Source organism: Dermacentor albipictus, chromosome 1, assembly GCF_038994185.2.
Source record: "Dermacentor albipictus isolate Rhodes 1998 colony chromosome 1, USDA_Dalb.pri_finalv2, whole genome shotgun sequence".
Classification (NCBI taxonomy): Eukaryota; Metazoa; Arthropoda; class Arachnida; order Ixodida; family Ixodidae; genus Dermacentor; species Dermacentor albipictus.
In genome coordinates, this window is record NC_091821.1 from 14616020 (window position 1) to 14642424 (window position 26405).

A 26405-nucleotide genomic window follows, 5' to 3' on the forward strand; every position below is an offset into this window, starting at 1 on the left:
GTTGCAATGGTGGCTAACTTGTCTAAATCTATATTGGTCATCTAGTGTTGCATGTATACACCCGAATGTCGGTCTCAGTGTTCGGGATATTACTGGCAGATCCTGGCAGGATCGTCAGATTGTGATGAAAACAAACGTGCTATTTCCGTTGGGCCCAGGATCCTTTTAATAACGACATGGCAGACAGGAGCTTTTTACATGCAACACAGACTTTATACAGACACGCTAACACAATACAGACGATTTACATACACGCAGACTAGAATTCGGAAGTCGTTTGTCCTTCTATATAAGGATGCGCCTAGCATTCGTGCGTCGTCGTTGCGTAGTGCATCGCCGTGTCGTCTGACACTTGAAGACAGCTGGTGTATTGCTTGCGACAGCCACGTCTTACGCGACGTCGTTGTTGCGACGTGGCAGCAGGGGAACAGCAGGCCGCCAGAACACCAGGCCTCTGCTGTAGCTGGCCCGTAACGCCTGGCCTGTAACGTCTCGGCTGCTAGAATGTCTGGCTCGGTCGGCAGACAGGTAGCTCAGGCGCCCCCGGTGCCCAGCAGGAAGCACTGCACCAGGCCGCTATAACAGCAGGCCACTGGTACCCAGGAGAACCCAGCCACGAGTGGGATCTCCGACCAGGTCCACACGATAGCAGGACACCCGGTCGCCGGTCATCGAGCCTTGAACCACCATTCTGCCAGCTGCCGTGCGAGACTTCCGCTCGCTCTCATGCTCTGCGCACTCTGCATGCTGCTTCCTTGTTGGTGGCACGTGGTCTTCTTCCGTAATCACCTTCACCAATTCTCTTCTTGTTGTTGCCACAACATAATCATCATTCCAAGCTGGTCTTGTCACCGCCACACGCCACTATCCACATGATCACACCCTCTCGCCAAAAGATGCCGCCAGGCGAAAACATGGCGCTCCACATTTCTGAAAAGGTCCATTGGCTGCTAGCGATGATTTTGTTCTTTTGCGTTGCACATTTGCAGCGCCCTGGCCGCACATCCAGTGTTGTCCGAACTGGCAGGAGCCCAAATAAATGCATTCGAATTGACCATAGCTTGATGCCATTAAATGATGCATACACTTGCCGGGACCAAAGGAAGAGTCGAATTATCAGTTTTTCCAAATTAATGAAGATCGAATTAACAAAATTTTATTGTAAGTGCCTTAACAGGTTTACTGCAACAGCACTTTTTATAGTCTGAGAATATGCCACCCTTTCTAGGCTACTTGCAAAATAAAGATATTAATTTCTGGAGAATTCAATCCAATTATTCCAACTTTAAAGCAGTCCTATCCAGTCCTAATTATTCCGCATTCCGCCACCATCAAAATGTGGCCGCCACAGTTGGGAATGATACCCTGTTATAAGCAGAAAACCGCCTTAGTCATTGGAGGTGGATAAACACAAAATATCCCAATGGTTTAGACTAACAAGAAATTTCATGTAGATAAATATCAAACTGAAGCAAAACGCTAAGCTAAAATGAGCTCAAATTAATAATGCTGGTATCGTACAATTCAATGGAATTGAGTTTGCCCACGAAACATATGTTTTCTCCCTGTCATATTATTCAAATAGTCCCAGGGTCCACGCCATGATTGGACAAAGTTGTTGGTGGCTGCAGAGCAATATTTGACTGGAAATATTGAAAAAGCCCAATAGTCACACAAGCTTACTAACTGGCACAGGCGCATTTCATATTTGCCCAATGTGCTCACGATGTGGTGCTATCCCGTACACCTACATTACAGTACATTGTGCAAAAGCAGCAAACAAAAGGATAGTGTAGTCCACTCAGAGAACACAAGAAAACAGTTTTAACAAAACTTGTTGCTCAGCTAGTTGGTTCAAGACTTAAAAACAAAGGTTATGGCCGCTAAGCAGACGAGGATGAAGTGACACAAACGACACATACGGGCGTCAACTTCCAACTGTTTACTGACCAAAACCTACGCAATTTTATACAAGAAACCTAAGTGAAAACTAATTACAGTAATCCCAGTAATTGCCGCTGAGATTAGAACGTGCAGCTACCACATTTGGTTGGATTCTTGGATTACGCCTGTAATGCAGGCCTATAATGCACTGGTGAATAACCAGAAGTTGGTGCCCATATGTGTTGTTTGTGTCTCACGTCGTCCTCATCTGCTTAGTGCCGTAACCTTTGTTTTTAAAACAGGAAAATAGGCAATCATACTTTTGCATGCAAAAGATAAGCAGTCATATATAGATGTGCCATGAAAAAGCTCAAGGAACAACTGAAGGGACTATATGCCCCCTCTCAGGGGGCTCCAGTAATTCCCACTTGGAGGCAACAGGGCATTAAAATGATGAATAATGAACGCATACATTCAGGTTGTCAATGCACTATCAAAGCAAGTCTGCAACTAAAACCTACCTTTTCCAGTTTTTAAATGTTTTATAGTAATTAGGGGTGCTGTGATGATATTGGCTCACGCCATTACAGAACAGCTTTTGGAGCAGCCAAAATTGCATTTTGCAGCAGTAAAATTTGGAGAAGTTTATGAAAGCAATTGCAAGCTATATTATATGGATCTTTTACAGTTGGCAAGCTATGTGAAAGCAGTATGTGCTTGCTGGTTCATAAATTAAATGTGACCTCGCTGCTATAACTGTATCCTTTAAGACAGTGCTCTGTAAAACATAGGTATGTTGATAATACAGCAGAGCCTAATGTGATAGGTACACCCTCCTTCTTTACCTCCCTAAATGGAATGCCAATATTTTATACCCGTCACAAGAGCACTTTGAGCGAGTGTGCTTCGCCGCTAGTGTCATTCGCAGGGTGCCACACAGGAACGCTTAATGACATTTACTGCAGACACACTCATCAGCGAAGTGTGTAGCCTCGTTAGCAATGGGCAACAAATAAGCGATATTGAAAACAGTCGCTAAAATTTTTTTTATATTCCTAATGTAACAAGGCAATAAAATGTGACACACTAAGAAAAAAAAAAGAAAAAAAGAAGAACAAAAAAGAAAGAAGCTACTCTCACTCGGGCTGTTTACGGCCACGCTAGGGTCACGCTGTGGTCACTGCCACGCTGCACAGTGGTTTGGCAGAACGCATCATTTGAACTGGTACTGGTAAAGTCACCGTTGCTGCTGTAGCTTGTTTGTAAATGATGTTTTTTACAATAACAAAGTGCTCTTGTGCACGCATTTTTAAGTTGACAAATACTATATGGTTTGCCTTCTGACTCCCAATCACCACCGCCACCAATTTGAAAGAACACTTTTCTTTCTCGTATAGAAGCGCAGCACCAAAGTGACACTCAGCGTGGTGAAGTGCACTTGCTCAAAGTGCACTTTAGTTTGCTGGTGTGACAGGAGTATTATTCTTTAATTTTTGCATTGTTCCCACAACACCGTTACCTTCAGATTACACAAGTCTGCTAATGTTTAAATATTGGCAAGTTTGACAAAATTAATGCTATCTGCACAAATGCAGTGAAACCTCGGTGATACGATCACGCCTGGTATTTTGGGGTGATACGGATTCACACAATTCCCCAGCCGAAGCGCACTGTATACTATGAGCTACATTTCAGATGTCTCAAACGCTCCCCCAAGCCAGTTCGGGTGATACGAATGACACAGCTGCGACGGCTGCGACCACTAGCAGCCTAGCATGCCAAGGCAGCTCGACAGGCGGACCGTGCACGTGGTGCAAGGGGGGAGGCCGGCAGAAGGCAGCCAATAACACAGCGGCAACTGTGCGCACAGTTCGGAGTGGAAACGAACCAGCGAATAGCGAGCCGCGACGGCCGCGACTGCCGGCAGCAAAGTGGTGAGGAGGCTGCGCTGAGCATGCCGAAGTGCAAGCTTACCATTAACCTTCTTTAGAACGTCATTGGTATTCAGTACAATAGACTGTCACTAACTGAGTAGTTTCGGAGGAAAAAAAGTCAATTGATTCTATTCAACAAAAATTCTATTGATAAAAAAAAAAACTATTTTCCAGACCTTTATTTACTAGAACTGAGCTGTAATCAGTGCCGGCACGCCAACATGATCTTCCCTTTAATAAGAGTAGACCATACTGAATATCTTGATTTCTATGAAACCGAGTTACTGATAGCTTGTGACATTCTTGTTATGCAATGCTAGAAGACTCCCGAGCTTGTGTAGCACCATATTTACATGGCCAAAATTAGTAACAATTAAATATCGAAAAGATTTTCTGATATCAGATTTGATATTTGGCTTTTCTTGACTAAATTCGATATTCAATTTGAAACTTACTATTTGGTATTTGCCCACCCATAACAGTAATGTTTAACATTCACAAGATTAACAAAAATCATCTCAAACATACTCTGCAAGATTTTTCTGCACTGCAGTTGAGCAAAACATTTGTCTTCACATTGCGAGCTGCAGTAAATTATCATGCAAGTAGAAAGAAGGCACATGCTTGCATGCCCACCATGGGAATGTCCACTGCCCAGAGCTCTCCGCCAAGCTTGCAGTTGATCTGCAGGGCAACTTTTTGTGTGACACTACGCAGCTTTTGCTGCTGTCCAATAGTGTTGGAAATGATGACTTGTGATGGCACAGGCATGTCCACACAGCACAACCGTTTCACTGCGCTGTACCGGTCATCTCGTGATGTAGGAAAGATGATCACAATGATCTGCACCTGTACAAATGAAACAGCAGCTTGTGTACAAACCCATGACAAAAAGAAAAAATACTACTTCCATCACTGCAAATCTGCCAGGCCTGATTGCATCTCATACAAGATTTTAAAGCGTTATTCCAAATGCAGTATTTATATACAATCCTTCATTTGAACAGCAGAGTTTGCCACCTGATCAGTTAGTGCAGTGGTGGAACACCCATATGACCTTTTGGCACACATCCTGGTACAGGCAAAACAGTGATTTGGCGCAGTGAAAAGCATTTTTGGCACAGCGGTCCATACATCAGATGGTCTCAATTTTAACTGAAATAGTCAATCAATATAATGGAGCCAACTTTATGCACATTACCAAGGCATATGAAATAAAAATTACCATACTAGTTTCTATAATATGTAATTGAATGACTTTCCCTGTGCGAATTTTGTGGTATAGAGCTACTTCTGCTATTTCCACTTGCAACAGGCATTTGCATATACGCGACGCTTCAAGTGAGCAAGAAAAAAAATATGAAAAAAAGGGTGGAGTAAAGGCATGTAAGGACGCCCTTGAGCATGCACTACTAAACCGAAATTAGTTAAAAGACAGTTTTTCTTACAGCTAACATACAAAGTCTCTCCTGAATAACTGCCATGGATCACTGGAAAGCTGTTTAAATCACAACCATGAGAATCTGCACTTCGGACCATGCACGGTTGCAAGAGAGGTCCCCCTAATATGCAAATTATGTGTCAGCAGTTGGGTATGTGTATTACGAGGCACTTACGAAGCATAAATAACCACACAGCAGCAGTACATTGCAACTTATACTAAAGCGAAATGCAAAAAATGAGCAAAAACTTACAAAAACCACAAATGGAGGAATGACGACATTGACTATATCCATCGGCTACAGCCACTCCTATGACTTTCAGGATGATGATGATAGCATGATTTAGGTTTTGGTTTCAGTTTTCATTTTTATGTTTTCTTTGGAGCAGGTTTGGCACAATTTTTCTCTAAAATGTCATTTTGGAGCAGGAAGGTGCGAGGACTGCTCATGGTGCAATTTTGGAGCAATTGCTGTAGCTGTTCCACCATTGGTTAATGGCTAATGTTCAGAAATATGGAAAAAGAATAGTGTCGTAAACTACAGGCAAACTTCAAATCCCTTGTTGTTGCAGTAACATACTCAAGCACTATGAGAAGGCTTATTTAGCTATCCCAAGGAATCCAGTATTCCTTCAAATCAGCGTAAGCTCTATACTTAAGTAATCCCCTGTTACCCAGATTAAGCTGTTCATTTTTCAGAGGTAAGGAATGCCCCTAAAAACAAACATATGCCTTGACATGTCATGTCAAAAAAGTTTTAGCTTCCACACTTCAAGCTTGCCAAAGAACAGCAGTAGAACACCACTGATATGTTCCACATTCGCACATTTTCTCTGGGTATAATGTCACTAAAGCCCTGTCCCAGCAAAGGGCTCCTAGATGCCAATTTCTGACAATAACCAATGATACGTCATCGTTACCACAGAATATGTTAAGACTCGGGCGTATAATTACAAGAAGAACATCAAGTTTACAATATATAAATAAATATCAAACAAAAACGTCAATGGCACTGGACACCTCAGATGCACACTTCAGACTACCATAAACGTGCACTTTCGAAACGCCACAGTCTTGCCAGGTGTAGTCTTGGCATAAATTTGATAAATTTTGTACACCTTACAGCTTCGTTGATATTCAGTTGGTCTGTATTCAGACTCTGCTTAAACGACTGCATGCCAATTTTGCCGATGATTGCATACCAACGACTGCATGCCTTCAATGCAAGAGCGGCTAGAACCCAGCGCACACAAAGGTATTAGCTGTCTGCAGATCCCTTTCAACATACAGCGCATGCGACCGTGCAAAGTACGCACTTCACGGCAAAGTCAAACCCGCCCTCAGAGAGTCGACTGAACGAGAGTTGACTGTGTCTGCGTGTGTCTATATATATATAGACACACACACACACACACACACACACACACACACACACACACACACACACACACACACACACACACACACACATCCAATGGCCACATTCAGAAGCCATTTTTTTGCATAAGATAGATTTTTGTTTTTTACGTTTTATGTATGCTAAAATATTCATGAACATCTTGCAAAATAAATTCTATTCCTATGATCATTAGTTTGAGAGTTACAGCGAGTTTTCCAACCCATACTCTCGTATTGCGAAACCGAAACTACATTGCACTGGTACCGAAAGTCAGCACTATATTGTGCATACATACAGACACACACATGCATTATATATATATATATTAGAGTATAGGTTAGAAATCTTGCTGTAATTCCCAAACTAATGATGATAGGAATATAATTTATTTTGCAAGATGTTCATGGATGTTTTGGCATACATAAAACGTAAGAAAGAATCTATATTGTGCAAAAAAATTGGCTTTTGAATGTAGCCTCCCACCCTAGGCTAGCTCAGTGCGTGTGAAATTTGAGCTTAATCTCTACGCAAATACGAACACACTAACAAACGTGATCGCACCATGTCACCATTCATGCAAAAAATGCAAGCGGATATTGCAGCTCATTTGGCTAAGAAAGCGCAATTACATTGTGTATGGTTCTCGAAGCTCATGCTACCCGTATATATGCGACATGTGCATCACTACGTGGAACGCGCGTCTCGGACAGAACAGCTCGTTATATCTCAAAATGTCATCATCAAATTGTGCACATCAAAAAGCAAACATTCAATCTTGACAACAGAATTAACACTTTAAGACAGCGCATATATATACCCAGGAAAAAAATATTTTCTAACTCAATGTGCAAAACATACCAAGAATAAACATAATCGACAAAAAGAAAATTTTGCAGACATTTTTTTCAGCAATAGGGGAAAACCCCAGGCAGGAAACTGGTAGTGGGCTTCACCCCAAGCCACCTCAGGCTTCATTTGGAATTTATGCAGGCAGCTCTCGCAATATGTGAACCATATGTGTACATTTCATTTGCTTTATATCTCATGTGTGACACCACTGCAGCCGGATACAGTGGAACCCCGTTCATATGTTTTTCACCGGACCGAGGAAAAAAAACATAACAGCCGGGAAAACGCAACAGTGAGGAAAGCTCCGAAAATGAATGAAAAAAGTGCAGCTTCAACTATAGACAATTTATTTCCACAGAGTGCGCTTAGAACTTTAAAAAGTCTGTAATGGTGGCTTGCCGTTTCTTTCGCTCGCTAGAAATCACCACACGTTTCTCAATAGCCTGGAAGGCCGCATTGCTGTCAGCGTCGCTGTGAGGTGCGGCGTACCTGCGGTGGAGGTCCAGAGCCGCGACGGCTTCTCCAAAGCTAGGATTTGGCAACTCCCCGGCATCATGTGGCTCGTGCTCCTCGTCGTCACCGCGCCACGGCAATGGCAACGGACGAAGGAATATCCGTTGGAAATTTTGCCCTCTTTGGCGTAATCATGCTAACGTGCTAACGATTGTTTAGTATTGCTGCGCAGCGCGCGTGTCCGAGCAGCCCAGTTGCGCGCAGCGCGGCGTGGTTTCGCGAGAAATGTAAACAAGAGAGGAGAGCTGGCCCGATGGGCGGAGCAACGCCATGAGCAACGCCAACTTCCGGCTTCCTTTTAGCTATAGCTTCACAAAGAGTGATGTCAGGGCCTCTCCCGAGTTTCCTTCCTCCACGAGTCGACCCGTCCAAGAAATCATGCGGCGAGCGTAATCACAGTGATGATAGGGAGAGCATTTTTCATGGATGGCCATCTAGTGGCGGCCTCTCGAACTGGCGTGCAGCTTCTTGCAGCCAGTTCCATAGCCAAGCTCGGTCAAAACTCGTCAAAAGCCAAAATGGCGGTTGGAGCGCGTTGCCTACTTTAGCCCAGGCAGGTTCGGGTTGCGACGCATCATGGGAACGTTTTCACGGCTACTACATAACAGTGGGGTTCCTTATACATTGGATCCTATGGAAACTATGCCGGGACCGGATGAAAACGACGTAGCAGCCGGGAAAACGCAGCAGTGAGGAATGTAACAGCGGGGTTCTACTGTATTTTACATTTGTCTGTCTCATTTGACCGTGCTTTCAAAAGAAAGTGAGTCACGTGCCAAACTTCTTATGCTTGCTACCTGTCACTTCTTAAACGATGTTTGCTACTTGTCCTTGAGTGTTAGCTGAAGACATCTAGTGAGAAGCTTTGTACTCAATACTAAAACTCTGCAAGCTTTTTTTTTTTTTTTTCTGGTATGTCGCCCATAGGCAACACTCGTCAATAAAGGGTTAAGTAATCAATGTATGTGAGCAGGAATTGACCAAGCTCCAATTGTATATCACCCCAACTACTGGGGAGAAATAGCCACATGAAATATGATATACTTCTTTGCAAGCACATTCATTCACATGAAAGGCGAAATCTACTTCTTCACTACACCCAGAAAAGAGAGTGACAGATTTCGTGAAACGCATCAAAAAAGAAGAAAAGCAAGCGTATGGCCTGATCGCTGTGCTTGTTTCCTAAAACAAAAACACGAAAATTGAAGTAGCAGCAATTACATAGCTCATGAAAAGCTTGCATGATGGGACAGAAAGCACGAAGTAACAAAAGTTATAGCTAAATGCACAATATTTGCAGCCTGGAAAGTGCAAAGTATGCAGAAGTGCACGGCATCTTTCACAAAACCGTAGCAGACTCCACACATCTTTTTCAGACAGCCAATCTGCTAGCGGCTAGCATTGGTCTAATTTGCTCAAAGCTCAGAGAGCATGCGGACAGTCCGCAACTTCCGGTCCCTGAAAAATGAACGGGTTTCTAGTTGCTCCCAGACTGATGGGCAGAGCTTCCGAAGCTGCCTGCAAAAACTGGATGCAGGACAGCGGTCCTAAGCATCCCAGGACAATAAGGGATGGATAATAGAAAAGGTCTACTGTTTGCCACAACAGCTACGGAGAAAACCAGTCACAATCGACGCGATCATAGATGACAACTACACAGCTCTGAAGGCACACGGCCAACATGGCGGTGTCATGCACCGCGGTAAACACAAGAATAAAGCTATAAATGCTCAAATTGGCATGAATATTTGATTCCCATACTGTCTCTGCTGATGACTATGGCAATGCTGAGTCCCAGATTCATTCCAGTAAGATGCTAGCACAACTTTTGCTCTTTCGCATCGCTTATTTTTGGTGCTCCGCACTCACCATGCTTCGACGATTGTCTGAATTAACTGCCGTAGGGCCGAATACGTCTGAATTAACGAGTTTCAGGCCATTAAATAATGCATGAACCTGCCGGGAGCAGCAGAAAAAAATTATCCTGGCCTGCCTGCCAGCAGTGCTTGCTCAGACAGCCAATCAGAGGCTCTTGTGCCCTCGTCGTGCAAGATGGTGGAAGTGCGAGTGGTCTCAAAGCTTTTCTGGTTCATTGTGTTTGGGCCATGTGGGCCTTCTCCCGCAGTGCTGCCGTGATTGCTAGTGCGAAGCGACAAAATTTGGCTTTCGCTGTGAAGCTCGAAATTATGAGTAGAGTCGAACATGGTGAGAAGTTGGATGTCGCCGCAGTGTGCAAGATTCCGAGGAGCACTCTCAGCACAATCTTGAAAGAAGGAATGTTAGGACTAAAGCAGATAAACTCGCAACTTGGTGCCTGTCACACCCGACGCGTACGCACAGCGTTGTCGAGGCGGCCGTGCGCAAGTGGTTTATCCGAAATTGATTCAGAAGTGCCGGCTTCTGCGTGCCTGGTGCAGACTGAAAATTTTGATGAGTGCGACGAAGCCGTTGCCAGTGTCGCCGAAGTTTGGAACAAGCTGTCAGAATTTCTGGAAGCTGTTGACGGATCAACAGTCACGAGTGTGTGAGTACGGATGATGGTGTCGCGCCCATGGGAGAGCCCGAAAACGAAGACTACAATGCCGACAGCATACAGAGCACAAGTGATAGTGGACACAATGAGGAAAGCGATGACGATCCTTTGACAACATCATCCGAGGTGATTGGTGCACTCGCACTAGTCCAGAGCTTCTGCGCAAAAGTGGAAGGTTGTGGCCTCAGCTGCTCCGACTCTTTAGACAATGTGAAGAAAAGCATGCGTCGCAAGCAGCAAAATTGCCCAAGCAGAGGAAAATACAGGACTATTTCATGCGAAACTAAGCTAGTTTCATCATTAAAGTGCTTTTCTGATGCCCAATTCTTTAGCAGGCTTATACTGAATTATGCCCTGTATCGACTTATAGGCATTTTTCTTTTTTTCGCAAGTTCAATATAACCAGGTTTAACTGTACCAACATGTAACCTAACACCCTGCATGGCCTGCCCCACACTGCTTGGCTCACCATTGTGTCAGATGATTGCTCATTGTAAAATGCCTATATGCTAGCATGCTACTAAAGCACTGATAGCATGCAATGTCGACAGTTGAACTTTGAATTAGCCATAACACAGCGGTTATGGCAACACAGAAATGCTGCTGTTTACATACCATCTTGCTGAGCACGTCCTTGATGGCACGAACATATGAATCAGTGCTGTCATTCGGCAGTTCACGAAACTGTGGTGGCCGCACACTAATGCCCATAGAGGGGCACACCTTGGACATCATTTGTGTGAATCCCCGTGTACGCTCGCCGTCACGCTTTACGAAGATCACGACCCAGTTTTCAAGATGCACCTGTAAAAAACCAGACACCAGTGAGCAGGAGGACTTAGTTTGAGTATTGTGCCTTATGCTGATCACAACCCAGTTTTCAATATGTTCGGCCTTGAACAAAGATAAATTAAATTGTGGGGTTTACCCAAAACAGCACAACGGATTACGAGGGACACTATAGTGGAAGGTTCTGGATTAACTCTGACCAACTCTGCAACATGCACCTAAATTTAAATACACAAGCATTTTCGCATTTTGGCCCCATAGAATTGTGGCCAGGAATTGAATTCACGGCATGGTATGCCCAGCAGCAGAATGCTGCTTGGTAACAAGCTTAGCCTACCGTGCCTCTACGCTGTTTTGTTGCACATAATCTCATTAAGCTGTGAATGCTTTCAATTTAGCAAGGTGACTTTAAGGCATTCTTAACCAGTTTCGTAAAATTAATATCTCATCAAACACCCAGTAAAATGTGCAAGTGCAGATTAAAAATTAAATTTTGGCGTCTTACATGCCATAACGATTCTGAGGCACGCGTAGTGGAGCACTTCAGATTAATTTACACCACATGGGTTTCGTTAACATGCACCCAACGCATGGTACACAGGCATTTTTGCATTTTACCCCCATCAAAATGCAGCTACCAGGCAGGGATTATAAGTACAAGTTGTAGCACAGAGCAAATGAAATGCTCTGAAATATAAACTTTGGTAGCATACCAGCACACGAAACAAGCTGGGACACAAACAAGCACTGAACTTCCAACTGATCACTTCACATTAGTGCACAATTTATAGTCAGATTGTATGATTCATGTATGTGCACAATTTATCGCCACATCAAGTTGATTTTACTTATAGCTTACTAAGAAAAAAACAAAACAAATACACTAGATAGCGCATCGCCAAGTACTATACCAACTACAGGTAAAAAAAAAATTAATTAAAAATAAAATAACAGTAAAACCTCTCATTAAGTTGAAGCCTCCTAGACTGAAAGAAGAATTACTTTTAAATGGGATTTCCAATTATCCGTAAAACAAGACATAAAGACCAGCCATAAACCATTATACAAAGGTGGCACACCTTTACTGACTGATGCTTACTACAAAGAAGTACCATAAAACCAAAATTTCAGATGCCACATGGTGTGCCGCTCAATTTTTCGGACTAATGTGCCCGCATGTGACATGTCGCAAACATAGCTGCCGCGAATAAAGTTAATGCCGTTTATTCTGTCGCTTGCGCCCTCACTTTTGTTGAGGAGGTGGTTCCTCATCTTCTAAATGCTGTATGGCCCATGCGGCCACTGCAAGAAGTTTTGTCAACTTAGCACCACACTGCAACTTTGGCCACCGACTCCCAATAAAGTCATGCTGGCTAGGCCAGGCTGGCGAGGGTGATGGGAGGGAACCAGTCATTGGAATCTTGCCCTTAATATGCTTGCAGACTTCATTGGAGATCGGGCGTGAGGTCTACACAGGCTGAATTGACAGCCTCAATGCATAAAGAGGAGTTTGGTTCAGCAGGCGATCAGTCGGCCGGCATAGTATCGGGAACACCTTTGCGTGTGTGCTGGACGGAATGGCATAAGCTTGCGTGTGGAGTTGGACATAAAGTCGAACCCACTTATAACAATATTCAAGTGCCACGAAGATTCCATTGTTATAACCGATAATTGTTATAACCGGGTTGCATGAAAAAATCTAAATAGGGGGATGGTAGAGCTGATGTGAGAAAACTATATAGGTGGGGAGGCCAGTGCCCCTCACCACCACCTTCCTCTACCCGGCTCCTGATTGTGTTTAATCATTTTAACTGCTTCCTAGGCGCTTCGTTCGCGTGTAACAAGCCGCGGCTGTCGGTGTCAAAGTATGGCACTGCTATAACAACTGCAAATGGGTGTCACGGGTGGCAAGTGATTTGCGAGCACCGCCGAGGAATCGCTTTGGTGGCTCCAAAAGGGGCCTTCTAAAAATTGCGAGAAGGCTGCCGCAGCAGCCTGTCAGCTTGAGAAATCCTGAAGAAATGCTGAGAAGAGATCGCCACGAGCATCTCGCCATGTACTTCTCACTGGCTTGCACGAGAAAAGCCTATGTCCGTCAGCCATGCATGCTCTTACGCAAAGCTTGCCGACATCCTTCTCCAAGGCATCCAAGCGTTCCATGTTGTGCAATGAAAGGTTCCTCGCGAAAACGAAGCCCCGGAGGAACTGAATCATCTGCAGGGCCTCCTGTGAGGACAACGTTGGGGCAGCCTGCCCTATGGCGTCACTGCTTCCGTCGTCGCCGTCGCTATCTGATGCAAGCACGTTCGCGATGACAGTCTAATCGGTTAGAACCACTTGCTTTCCAAATCTATAGCCGTGTGCTTTCTTTTCATCGGCAACGTCGTGCATTGCCAATGATCAGCGGGCGGATCAGCTAGCTTCCGTTTCGGCGGCAAGTCAAGCGAAGCTGAGAAATCACGTGGCCAGGAACTACTTCGATGCAACCAACAAAGATGAATGCCAGCAATTAAGCTTGCGTTCAGCGATGATGCAAGAGTTTACATATACTGGCCTTGGCGAACTTCGCAATGCTGTGATGTTCTCTAAGTGAACTACAGTTCAGTCCACTTATACGATATCAAAAATAACAATCGGTTATCTAATCATCATAACCAATCATTACTAAATCTGAACTGCCACAAAGAAAGGCTGCCAAACATACCTTTGTAGTTCCGAACACAAATTTGCCCATGTGCTAAATAAGGAATAGACGTTGTAGGAAGTAGGCTGTGGAAAATAACACGTTTAAATCTCTAAGCAGCATCTCAAATGTTAGGCATACTGAAATAGTCAAATCTGCACTTGCTTTCGTGGCAGTTTCAGGTTTACAAATAAGGTGTGCATTGCGTCCAGCTGCTGCACAAACACCGGCAGCAATCCTTTACTGTGCACGAAATCAACAAGTTACTATCAATGACAGCGCACTGCACGAACATCAGGGTTGGAGTCAAAGACAGGCCATTGTCAATCTCATTACTGCCGCTGCTGTCATCACCTCCGTCACTCAACGCTGGCATCCGTTGCAACATCGGTCCCCTCATTCGAGATCTCTTCGCAGAACGAAGCAGCACTATCTGCACTAGGAAACTCATCCAACGAAGCACCACCTCATTCATCAGTAGTGACAAGCTCCCAGAGCTCAGCAATGTCAGGTGCTGTTAGCTATGTTAGTTTTGCCTTGGCACACAAAGCATGCCTTTCTGTAACGGTTGTTTATGGTGGAAAAGGGTCGCCAACCTTTTTCTATTGGTCAGCATGGCCACTGGTTTCAGCCTTTATGATCATGGCATTCCCGGTTTTCAGAATCTTCGATCCCGTCAAGTGTGCAAGTTCACAACCTCAAGTCTTGCAAAATTTGCAGCTTTGTCTCAAGCAACACAGCTTTGCACTTTGTAGTCGCCATCTTCTACAAACTGGGCTGTCCGCTGCTTCCATGGCGCATTTCGTGCTCACCAAAACGAAGATTGAGGAAAGGGCGGGCAATACCGTGTCAATTCGCTTCTCATTTGTGTTTCTCTCTCTCTCTGCTCTGGACGCGTATAGAGCACGACCGTGCATGACGACGTGTAAAGTCTTTCAATGTCTAAACGTAGCATCAACTCCACTGCCCTCCCCTGCTCCATGCTCATTTCTCACTCTTCCATGCCTCTGCCTCGACGGTGGCACAATCAACACTGATGCAGCATATCAGACAACCTTGGGTAATTTTGCACACTTCGGGTGGTAACTGGAGTCGTGTGCTTGCAATTTGACCACGATTTCAGTCTTTTTCAGAAAAACTGCTTCTTTGTTTCCTTCTATATTAGGAAATCAGGAAGTCTATCAATCCAAAACATTGTGCAAATACGAGAATAGGGAAGCCATGGCAGGCTAGACTCCTTGCACGCATGTGCCGTTTTTCTGTAATTTGGTTGTGGTAGAGCACAGTGTGAAATGCTTGGTACATGTAGAAAAGTTCAGCTGTCATGGTACACTCGTACTCGCTGTCATGCCTTCTCTGGTGTGGTGTGCTTGTGTCCATATTGCACTTGGTTTTGATACAACTCTATACATGTTTAGTGGGGACGTAGCTTTCGCACTGTGAAAAATGGACAAAAAATAGATTTTTTGAAAATCACATTTTCAGGTTCTCTAACTCTTTTTCTATCCGATTCCAAAATACCATCACTGAAAACAACGTCAAATTGTTCTAAAAAAATTATTGTATGAGCTAAGGTGCCAAAAAATTTCGTGGAAATCACGAAGGAAGGAAGGAAGGAAAAAACTTTATTTAAGGCCAACACTAAGGCCCAGTAAAGTAGAGCGCCTGCCCCGCCAAGGCTCGTTGTTCATCCTCCGAGTCCGAGTGAAGCCAAGCACTCCAGGAAGGAGGGGAAGGGTAAGGAAAATGAGGAGAGGTAATGGCAGTGTTACATGAGTACAGAATGTGTTCTGCACCTGCCCTTATCTCCGGACAGTTGGGGCAGTGAGCTGTGCTACGCCAACCGAAGTTGTAGAGCATTAGTGGCGTGAGAAGAGTGTTCGTTTGAACTTTACGAAGGACATGTGCTTGTTCCGTGTTGAGTGAGGAGTGAGGTTGGGGCAAAATAGTGCGGCTTTCCTTGATGTTCTTGTAGTGTTCAGTTATTTGCGCTTTGTACGTGGCAGCGTCTTCCACTGTCGTTGGATTTGGCCAGGGAATCGAGGGCGCCCGGAGGTTAATTTCGCGGGCACGTTGATGAACCAACTCATTTCCCTCGATCCCAGCATGACCAGGCACCCAACGCAGGGTGATTGTAATGTTCGGTTTGCGGTTACAGGATTCTGTTAAGATGTCATGTAGGTGTGTTTCCAACAGTCGGTGTTGTATGTTGCGAATGGCTTTGCTGGAGTCGGTATAAAGGTTGATGTTACTGGAGTGGTGCTTAGTGAGTAGAACGGCTTCTTGTATGGCATATATTATCGCGTGAGTCTCCAGAGTGGCTATGTTGGGAGGGTTGGAAAATGGCCCAGCTGTTTGGATGATCGGTGCTGTCTGTCCAGGTGTATATATTGCATACGCGTATGACCCCATGTCAGAGCGTGCGGCGTCCGTGTATATCGTGATGCATTTCCTGTCTATATGGTGATGTTTTGCTTGCGCTTGACGTCGACCGTCATGTAGGTGTGGCGTCATATTTTTTGGTATGTTTGTAAATGCAATGTTGCGTGGTAGCGGAGGGCTTTGGTTAACTGGTGTTAACTGGATAGGGGCGATCCCTGCGCGTTTCAAGATTTCGCATCCCTGCTCCGTACAAGACAATCGCGCTACTTGTCTGTCTCGGTGTTGTTGTGTTAGTTCTGCGAAAGTGTGAAAGAGGCCCGTTTGTTGAAGGCGATCATTTGAGGTGTATATCGGTAGGCCCAGGGCGGCCTTGTGAAGGGTGTTGAGTGAAGATTCGAGTTTTCGAGTTTGTGTTTGTGTCAGTGTTAGGAATGGGGCGGTGTACAGAAGCCTACTATACACGAGCGCAGTCACGAGCTGTGTCGCTTGTTCTTCTCTCAGTCCGTGTTTTTTGCTAATGATCCTTCGCATTAGGTGCGTGAGATTTCGGCAGTCTTTTTGATATTGTATAACGTTAGAATTAGCATTGTTGTTGTGATTTATGATAAATCCGAGTATTCGGCACGATGTAACCTTTGGTATCTGCTTGCCTAATAAGGTGAGTTGTATCAGGGCGTTTGTTTTCTTTTGGTAATGTGTTCGATTCATGAGGAGAAGTTCCGACTTTTCTGCTGAAGGTTCGAGTCCGGCTTTATGTAAGTGGTTAACTATGGTCTCGACGCCTTTCTGGAGGGTCGTTTCGACGTTCCCTGGAGATCCGGTTTCGCACCATAGGGTAATATCGTCGGCATAGAAAGTGTGGTGAAGATTAGGGATTGTAGATAGCTGCCTTGATAGCGCTGTCATGCAAAGATTAAAGAGGGTGGGAGATATAATCGATCCTTGAGGTGTTCCACGGGTAATATTGATGGGGGAGGAAAGAGACTGCGCTGCTTTGAAGCGTGCCGAAATCACGAAAGAACAGCCCTTTTCAAGCCAAAATATCGCCAGAATGGGACAACCAAGCACCGCCATCTTGGTCTTGTAAGAAAGCACATTTCTTTGTCTTCAAATTTGCCGCTTCAGCTACCTCTTCCATACAGAAACAAGCACACAAAAAGCAAATGATTGATGGTTGTGCCGGACTCTGCAATTGGCCGCACTCTCCGCATGACTTCAGCTCGGTTTGTCATTGGTCCAGCGCACGCAACGTCTACTCGCCTCTTTACACTGCGCGAGCCTTTATTCTACGTGTGAGCTCTGGACAGTCTCGTGATCCAAATGAGTGTAAAAACGGATGCTATGCGGACATTGCAGAAGCATGGCCAATCCCTCCGTTTATGGACATTCCGGACCCTCGGCTAAGCATTCCAAGCATCGGCAACATGGACTTTGCGACCGAACTTCGCAAGCTGAATCCTCAGACATGTAGTTAAGCCTTTCGATGTTTCTGAATTCGCAACCAAGTACATCGCGGACACAATCCTCGGACCCCCATCTAAACATTCTGTGCATCAGCACCTTGAACTGCGCAGCTAAGCACATCGAGCATCAACTCCTCATACCCGCAGCTAGGAATTTTGTGCGTTGGCAGCTCAAACTGTGTAACTAAGCATATCAAGCGTCGACTCCTAGTACCCGCAGCTAGGCATTTTGCACATCGGCACCTCCGACCCATGACCAAGCATATCACGCGCTGACTCTTATCATATTGTCAGGATATCTCGTCACAATATCTATCATACCACCCCTTCATAAAGAGAATCTCATCATGAGCTCTGTTCACTAGGCTCCTTGGGCTGGCACAGACACCTGGCTGCTTCTAGAAGTGAATCCTCATCAAGCACATTTAACAAATGCCATCGAAGTTGTACAAAACTGGGCTACCAGGTTCATTCACTCTTCATATTCATAAAATTTTATTTCATCTCCAAAATTGCACTCAGGTTTGTGTAATCTTTCTGCTTGCCACCACATTGCCAGTCTTGTCTTGTATCACAAGTTCTTCTATTCATCACGAAGACAAGAACCATACATACAAGCACCTCCGCCACACAGATCCCATCACATCGGTCACCCTCTTCAAGTTCTGCATCCACAAGCTCGTACCACCACCTTCATGAATAAATTTTTTTTTCACGAGCTGCAACTGACTGGAACGGCCTTCCTCATCATCATGCCGCTGCCATAACATGCCCATTAACATTTTCAACCACTGTTAACACCTGCATTTTGTAAACCCCACCCCTTATGTAACACCCCAAAAGGGGTCTTTAAGGAAAATAAAGTGATGTGAAAAGTACAAGCTGGAAAGCACCTATAAGCTGCATATCTATTGTTGAATTCCAATGGCGGAGTCGGAGCAAGTTTTTCTGCTCGTTTCGGAGCAAGTTTGTTCCAATGGCAGAGTGAGGGCGGGAGTAAGGTCTTCCAATGAGAGAGTCGGAGGAGATTCAGAGCGGGAGTCACTTCGTGGCGCAGAAAAAGATGCTCCGCCAGAATCGGCGGAGTGGACCGGAACTCTGCGTGACGTATTTCCTTTACGACGTTTGTCTGCTGGGAGGTGCCACCGGTCACGACTCGCGTGGAAGCAAAAGCTGCTGCACGCTTGGCGAGATATCCATTCCGCACTTTAAAAAAAACGACAGGTTAACGGCGCTGAAGAGACAAGTGACCGGTGCGGCTGTGCTGGGAGCAAACAGCGGAAGGATATGACAACACGCAAGGTATCCTGGGTAACTCGGTGACAAAACTTCCGCTTCCGCCTTGCTCCGGCGGCGCAGGTTGTGTTCCACTTGCAGATCTGGAGGCGTTGCTTTGCGCCAGAGTCGATTGCTCGCTTGCGGAGTCCATCGGCTGCTCCAACTCCGCCATTGGAATTCAACATATCAGTGGCTTTCTGATCCTGAGTTCCCCAGACATTGTCAAGGGGAGATGACTCGGAAGGCTGCTGAAAGCCTTCATTCAGGAATATGGTCAATTCTACCAAAAAAAAAAAAAAATGCCTCACTGAATGCATTGGAGACTGCTATCAATGAGGCAGTTTGCAGGTACAACACTGGAAAACTACAGGGTCTGTTCTGAAAGTAGGACTGGTTTTTTGCTGGGCGAATGGGAGGCGGTTTGCGAACACAGGATCGGTGAAGGGCGATATTGGGAACACTGAGAAAAATCGGCAGTCGTCTCTCGGCCATTGAAGAGAGCATGTCGCTTGCACTGTGAACCCCTGTCGAAACACCTTGTCACGAAGAATCATGGAGCGCTCGCTTACTGAATCAGCGATACGCTATTAAATTTTTTGTAATGCTTGGTAAAACGGGCAAAGAGACTCACGACATGATTAAGGAGGCCTACGGTGATGCTGCCATGGGTAGATCAGGTGTTTTTGAGTGGCACAAGCTGTTCCGAGAGGGTAGGGAAAGAGTGGAAGACGACAACCGCTCCAGACGCCCTTCGACCAGCAAGACCAACGAAAATGTGTTGCGAGTGAAAAATTTACTGAACAGTGATCGTAGGATGAGTATCAGAATGTTTGCTGATGACTTGAGCATTCCTCAAACCCAAGTTTTTGAGATCGTGACAGAAAAGTTAGCCATGGGGAAAGTGTGCACGAAATTCAAGCAGCGAGTGGTTGTCAGAGGAGTGAAAAGCCAACCGGAAAGTGATCTGCCAGGATCTTCTTCATCATGTGAATGAGGACCCCGACTTTTTGGACAATGTAGTGACCGGTTACAAGACGTGGGTGTTTGATTACGACCCGGAGAGCAAGCGGCAGAGCTCAGAATGACCCACCCCTTCTTCCCTAAGCCCCAAAGAAGCACGAATGAGCAAATCCAAGCAAAAGTCCATGCTCACTTGCTTTTTTGATTGACATGGAGTCATCCGCGAAGAGTTCGTACCCCCTTGACAAACAGTTAATGCAGTTTTTTATGTGGAAGTCCTCAAAAACTGTGAAAACGCATTGTTCATGTTTGCCTAGCCATCGCCAACAATTGGCGGCTGCACCATGACAACGGACCGAGCCACACAGCATTCCGCGTAGTGAGGGATCTTGCCCAGCACAAGGTGGCAATGCTGCCTCAGCCCCTCTACAGCCCCGACTTGGCCCCACCAGACTTTTTTCTATTCCCGAGAATAAAATCGAGGCTCAAGGGGAAGCATCACGGATCAGTAGAGGAGTTCAGCAGGCCATAACGAGGAAGCTAAACAGCATTCCAGTCCAGTTGTTCCTGGAGGCGTACGAAAACTGGAAAACTCGTTGGCAGCAGAGTGTAGATGCAGAAGGGTGCTACTTTGAAAAATTCGAGTAGTTTGTACTATTCTCATGAATAATATTAAAAGAAAAGAAATGAGTCCTACTACTTTCAGAACAGATCCTGTATATTCATGTCCACACAGAGTTCTGTGCCTCACTTGGTTTCATACCCAGGCACCATGCTCTCTCTAGAGCAGCAGCAAAGAATGTCATACAAAAAGGGGGGGGGGGGGACAAAGGCAGACCAGACCAGAGGCCACATGTCCAAAAGCCGCACATCGAAAAACACACCAAAAAATACAAATTTCATGCCTTTTAGAGAACTGAAGAGAAGGTGAAACTTTGAGAGCCATTTTCTCGAAACTGTCTTTTTTTTTCTTTTTGCTTAGTTTCTGGAGCTGATTTATTTATTACCATTTACCCTAGTTTGACTTTTTTTTTTGGTCACATTCCTTGGACTACGGTGCAGGATGTGACAGTCTCGCTTTGATATCTTTATTTTTTGTAATTTTATGATGTCGTTATTCGTTCACCCCGAAAGCAAAGGTAACATAAAAAATGGCACCCAAAAAAATTTGTGTTGTGGGAAAAAAAAAAGCAAGACTGTCATGACCTTAAGCCCACATTTAGCTATGCAGTAAATACTCAATGAGCCTTCCATCGTATCTTTTGAGCTCCCCAGACCCTCCAGATAGTCAGAGGGAGAAAAATGCTGCTCAATAATATGCAATAAAATGTTCTCAAGGTACCACTCTGAAAGTTTTATGGAAGCATCAGATGGACATTCTAAACATTTGTGCCAATTTTCCCCCATTTGATTTTCAAAGCCCCAGCCCCGTTAACTTACTTTTTCAACATCCCAAAACACTCAGCACTGTTGACTGAACTCATAGTGTGCGACAACTTTGATGTAAGCGTCAAGATAGAATACAATAGAACGAGTGGGTGCTCTGATGCTTACTTCACTATCTCGGGAAATTTCTGCATAGAACCGCAGAGATATTCTACATGTTACTTCCGATAATAAGATCGTAAACAAAGCCTTATGCAAAAGCGGAAGTGCATTTAGTTTGTTTTTACTCGTTTTTAATAGCAGTCGCCGCATGTTGTACAAGTGAGTGCCACGTAGCCATTGCAAGGAAATGCAGGGGTCCTCGCAGCTTTGTTGGGCACAACACTTCTGCGGTGGGTTCACTAAAAGGGAACAGCAATTGGTACGCCAGCAGTGACAACTCAGTTCGTACATGAAGGTCTAGAAAATATTATGGCAATAGCAATTATATGGGACACTCCGGGCAGATTTCTATCTTCGACATCGCCGTGAAGTTCTGTATCAGGGAAAGTGTGTGAGGGTGGGCCGACGAACGCGGCCCGAATGCGTGCCCTCTCTTGCGGCATGCATTGTGCCTTGCCTCACCCCACGCAAGGCACTGGGGTGAGGCGAGGGAGGAGACGCGCTCTTCTCCTGCGGCTGCTAGGGTGCCTCGATGTCGTCCTCACCCGCCGCTTCGTACAGAGTTTAGACATCCGCGGAAGTCTACTACGGCGTTGGCCACGCGAACCACGGACGCCGTAGTAGATGCCTGTAGCGGACGCCGTAGCGACGCGTTGCTGGCGCTTGTGTGTCTTGAAAGCGGTCTGCGACGTGGCTAAAGCGTGCGCCTACGCGGGCCTCATCTTCAAAGCGATCAGCGATGTTTGCAGAATGCGCGTGGTGCCGGTAGCTTTGTATGTGAAGTGCTTTCAACGTTTCGTATGCTTTGAAGCGACATATGCATGGAGGTCAATTGGCTTGCAGCTGCTGCTGCGATTCCTAACCAACTCCTGCGTTTTCAGACAGTTTCCGCTGTCATGGAGTGATCAGTGTTCATGTTTACCTGTGTGGGCGCGACACTATGCTGGCTAATTTAGTTAAAACACGTTGTCAGGCTAGTTGGTTTGAATCCATGATAGAATGTGTAAGTGCAACTGAACAAGGACGTAGAAAGAAGCAGACACCCAAAGACAGCGCTGTCTCCATGTGTCTGTTTCTTTCTACGTCCTTGATGAGTCACGATTACACATTCTATCATTGTTAATTTAGTTAGCAAGCAAATGTTTAAAAGTTTATACGGCCGATAAAACTACTATCCTTACTTCGTACAGCCTCTCTATTAATTTGCTATCGCAATCGGTGCTTCGCCTTTCCGGCAGAACTGCGACTTTTTTTTTATCGACAGAATGTTAAATGGAACGAAGTGCTTTTTTCCCTCTGAAGGTGAAGAAATAGCAAAGTTGTTCTAAATATCAAGGGGTATTTTCTGTTTAATAGTTGGCCACACTGTGCTTAATAGCAATTTTCTATTGCTTAGGAAGTTTCTTCCACATAACAAGAGGGATTTTGCATCTTCATGGCCAGATAGTCTCTATGGGTTATTGTCATCTACGTGATAGACAAAAGTAGGGAATGCGCATCATGTCACTCGGCACCACTCACGCAGTCATCAGCGCCGCATGGGGCAACCGCAGTCGGTGCTCACGATAAACAGCCCTCAAATCAGGAGGCCCACAGCAAGTTTGCACAAAGGTCATCCATGCACCCGCTTTCATAGGCGAGGCGGTTTGTAGGCTTTCTGAGGGTCGTGCAACCAACCACTGTGAATCGATGTATGTTGATTTGATATGAATCCGCAACTTTAGTCGGTAACATCCGACGACACGTCTCCGATTAGGCTTGATGGACTACACTGTGGATAATGGTGTAGCCGTAACGAAAATTTGCCGCCGGCCGATGTAAAGCAGGCTGCAAACTGTAGGTAGCTCCTATAGGTAGCTCATCGGTGATCGGTCGCGAGACCATGCGTACGGGTTAAACTGATGGCCGTTAAAACGGCAATCGGGTTCGCAGTTGAGCAGCCGGCAACTACCGCGAGCATGCATGCAAAGTTCGCCTGTATTTTCACACATGGGTAGAAAGCTTCGAACTGCGTGAATCTGCATATGTGAACTCGTGTATGATGGGATCAGCGTGCCATCATATGGTTATTTGGCCAAATCTTCACACATGCTTCCACACTTTCCACATACACTTCTTTTGTTGTTCCCTCTGTCTGTGTACCATTAAACATTTTGATCAGACCAGTCGACGTGGTCGAAGCTTGTACCAATGGATATCGTGCACCGTGGGAATGCTGCCCATATCAAGGCACCGGCCACGACTGTCTCATTCACCATAGGTACAGATTATTTGAGAAATTGAATCTAGATATTCAATGCAGACACTTATTCACACTGATTATGGGTGCCATCTGGTTTCAATTGTGCAAACTGCTTGCAGCAAAGCATCTATAGCGCCTCCCTCTGTGTCTGTTGCCAGGGGTTGCAAATTTCAAGGTTTTAATGTTCTTTTATATGATTATCTGCCCACATATTTTCTCCTTTTCAAAGTATTCTAGGTAGAGGCATAGGTTATTTGCAGAGGCAGGGAGCTTGCACATGCAAAAATACAATCCAGTACAGAAGACCACTATCTTTTTTCAAATCCACATGAAGTAAATTACCAAGAGGAGAATTTACTACTTACAGGTTTGATCACAGAGTCTTGTGAGAGAAGACGGCCCCAGTCTGCTGTGCCATTATGATAGTGAGTCTTGGTTTTCATCATAACTTTCTCCTCTGGCAGGATGCGGCCTTCAAGCTACAAGAAAAGAGGAGTAATGAAGGGTCAGACACAAAGCTGGATATTGAATTTCACTCAGCTTTAGTGAGATTAGAAGAACTGGTGAGGCTTGTACATTGCTGAATAACAGCCATGTCCTCTGCTATAGAGGTCTCCCTGATAAGAAACAAAACAGAAGAGGATTTTTATTCCATAAGGACATAGCGGGCAACATTAACGAATTCTACAGCATTAATGAGAGGGTAGCCGTAGTCGTAATCAAACTTAATAAGAAGTATAGATTAAAGGTAGTACAAGCCTAAGCTTCAACATCCAGCCACAGCAATGAGGAAGTAGATCAGTTTTATGAAGATGCTGAATTAGCGATGAGAAAAGTGCAAACTTGGTATGCAGTAGTAATGGGTGACTTCAAAGCAAAAGTGGAGAAAAAGCAGGCGGGTGAACAGGCAATTGGCAAATACGATTTGTAGAGTTTATTGGCGCAAGGGCCAGATGTGGCCAAAGAGCGCGAAGTCGATGATCTGTACTTCTGAATGATATATGGGTGTTAATTGCGGGGAGTAATAAAACACGGCTGTATAGTGGCCTAAAATATTCGCTAAAAAGTGCAGTATATGCATGTGGTGCGATGTGGCTGTAAAAGGGCCTAAAATTTATTTGCTCTAAAGTGCGTAAAATACAAGTATGTACATAATATAAAAATGGCAGTGATTGATCGTTTCTGTGATGACAACAGATGTTTCACAAGATGGGGATGATCAGTAAAATATGTAGAATCTGTAGCACAAGTGCCTCAGCAAGGCCTTGAAAGCAAGGGCTGGGAGGCAGGTGCTCTAGAAGATGTTTTCATTGCAGCTACGACCTCCAGGTGGAGGCCGCGCTACAAGTAGCCTGGCCAAATCACATTTAGGGTGACAGTTTCAAATAAAAAGTTGAATAGTGATTGAAAAGTAAAAAGGGGTTCATTGCTAAGAAAAAATGCTGGATGTAATGGTATGTGTTGGATATAAGCGGAGGAAAAGTACTTTTTTCTTTCTGCCTCTATTTCAGTGCATTGGCTAAGAACATGAATAACTGTAAGCCTCTTGCAACATTTGGTACATGTTGAAGGTTCCCTTCCCGTCAAAAGGTAGCAGTGAGTGGCGTAAGTATGTCCTATTCTTAATCTACAAAGAAGCACTTCCTTATGTCTTGCTGTTCTTTCAGATATCCAGTTCCTTAATTTTGGTTTGATAAAGTGTAGCTTATTCTCTACTGCATTATCCCATTGGTCCTGCCAGTGCTTCCTCGGTTTGTGGCGTAAGAATGGCTTCAGTTCTGTTGCTGCTATGGGTTTATCCACATCCGTTTTATTAAAGATGACTGACGCTGCACTTTCGTCAGCAGCTACATTACCTTTTATGCCCCTATGGCCAGGTACCCAACATAGGACAATGTTTTAGTTGCATATTAAGGCTAAGCATAGTTCTGTGTATAGTTTATTAAAAACAGGATTCTTACGTTTTCGTACACTCATTAAGGCCCTTACTACGCTTAATGAATCTGTGAAAATGATGGCCTTATTGAGATTACTTTGTCTGATATGTTTTACAGCTGAGAGTATCGCGTACGCCTCAGCCGTGAAAATACTTGTGTTGGGATTTAGGGAATCCGAGGTGGAAAAAAATGGCGCAAGAGCTCCATACACGACACCAGCAGATGATCTGGAAGCATCTGTATAATATTCGGCACAGCAGTACTTCACTTGGAGTTCGAGGAAGTGTGATCGTATGTGTGCCTCAGGTGCATGTTTTGTTATTTCGACAAACGAGATATCGCACTCCATGCTGCCATTCCCAAGGCAGTGGAAGGCGAGTGGGAGGCATTAGGATATTTTCTGGGAGATGGATTTCTGTTTCTTCTGCCATTGCCTCCAAGCGTAGGCTCAAAGGAGTTCCGATACGTGGGCGGTTACTGTAAAGTCTGGCAGCGCGCAGGTCGCTAATGATGGAATGGCATGGATGTTCGGTGTCTGATTTTACCTTAGTATAGTATGATAAACTTAAG

General features: G+C 44.9%; 1 protein-coding gene across 1 annotated transcript in view; it reads right to left on the reverse strand.

Moving 5' to 3' along the window:
- LOC135918203 (piwi-like protein 1) overlaps positions 1-26405 on the reverse strand; it is a 148836-nt gene that overhangs the window by 25649 nt on the left and 96782 nt on the right. The window contains exons 13-15 of the mRNA XM_065451885.1: positions 24264-24377; positions 11169-11357; positions 4455-4667 (exon numbers count right to left, since the gene is read on the reverse strand). Coding sequence (XP_065307957.1) covers positions 4455-4667; positions 11169-11357; positions 24264-24377 — 516 coding nt within the window. The remainder of the gene's footprint in view (positions 1-4454; positions 4668-11168; positions 11358-24263; positions 24378-26405) is intronic.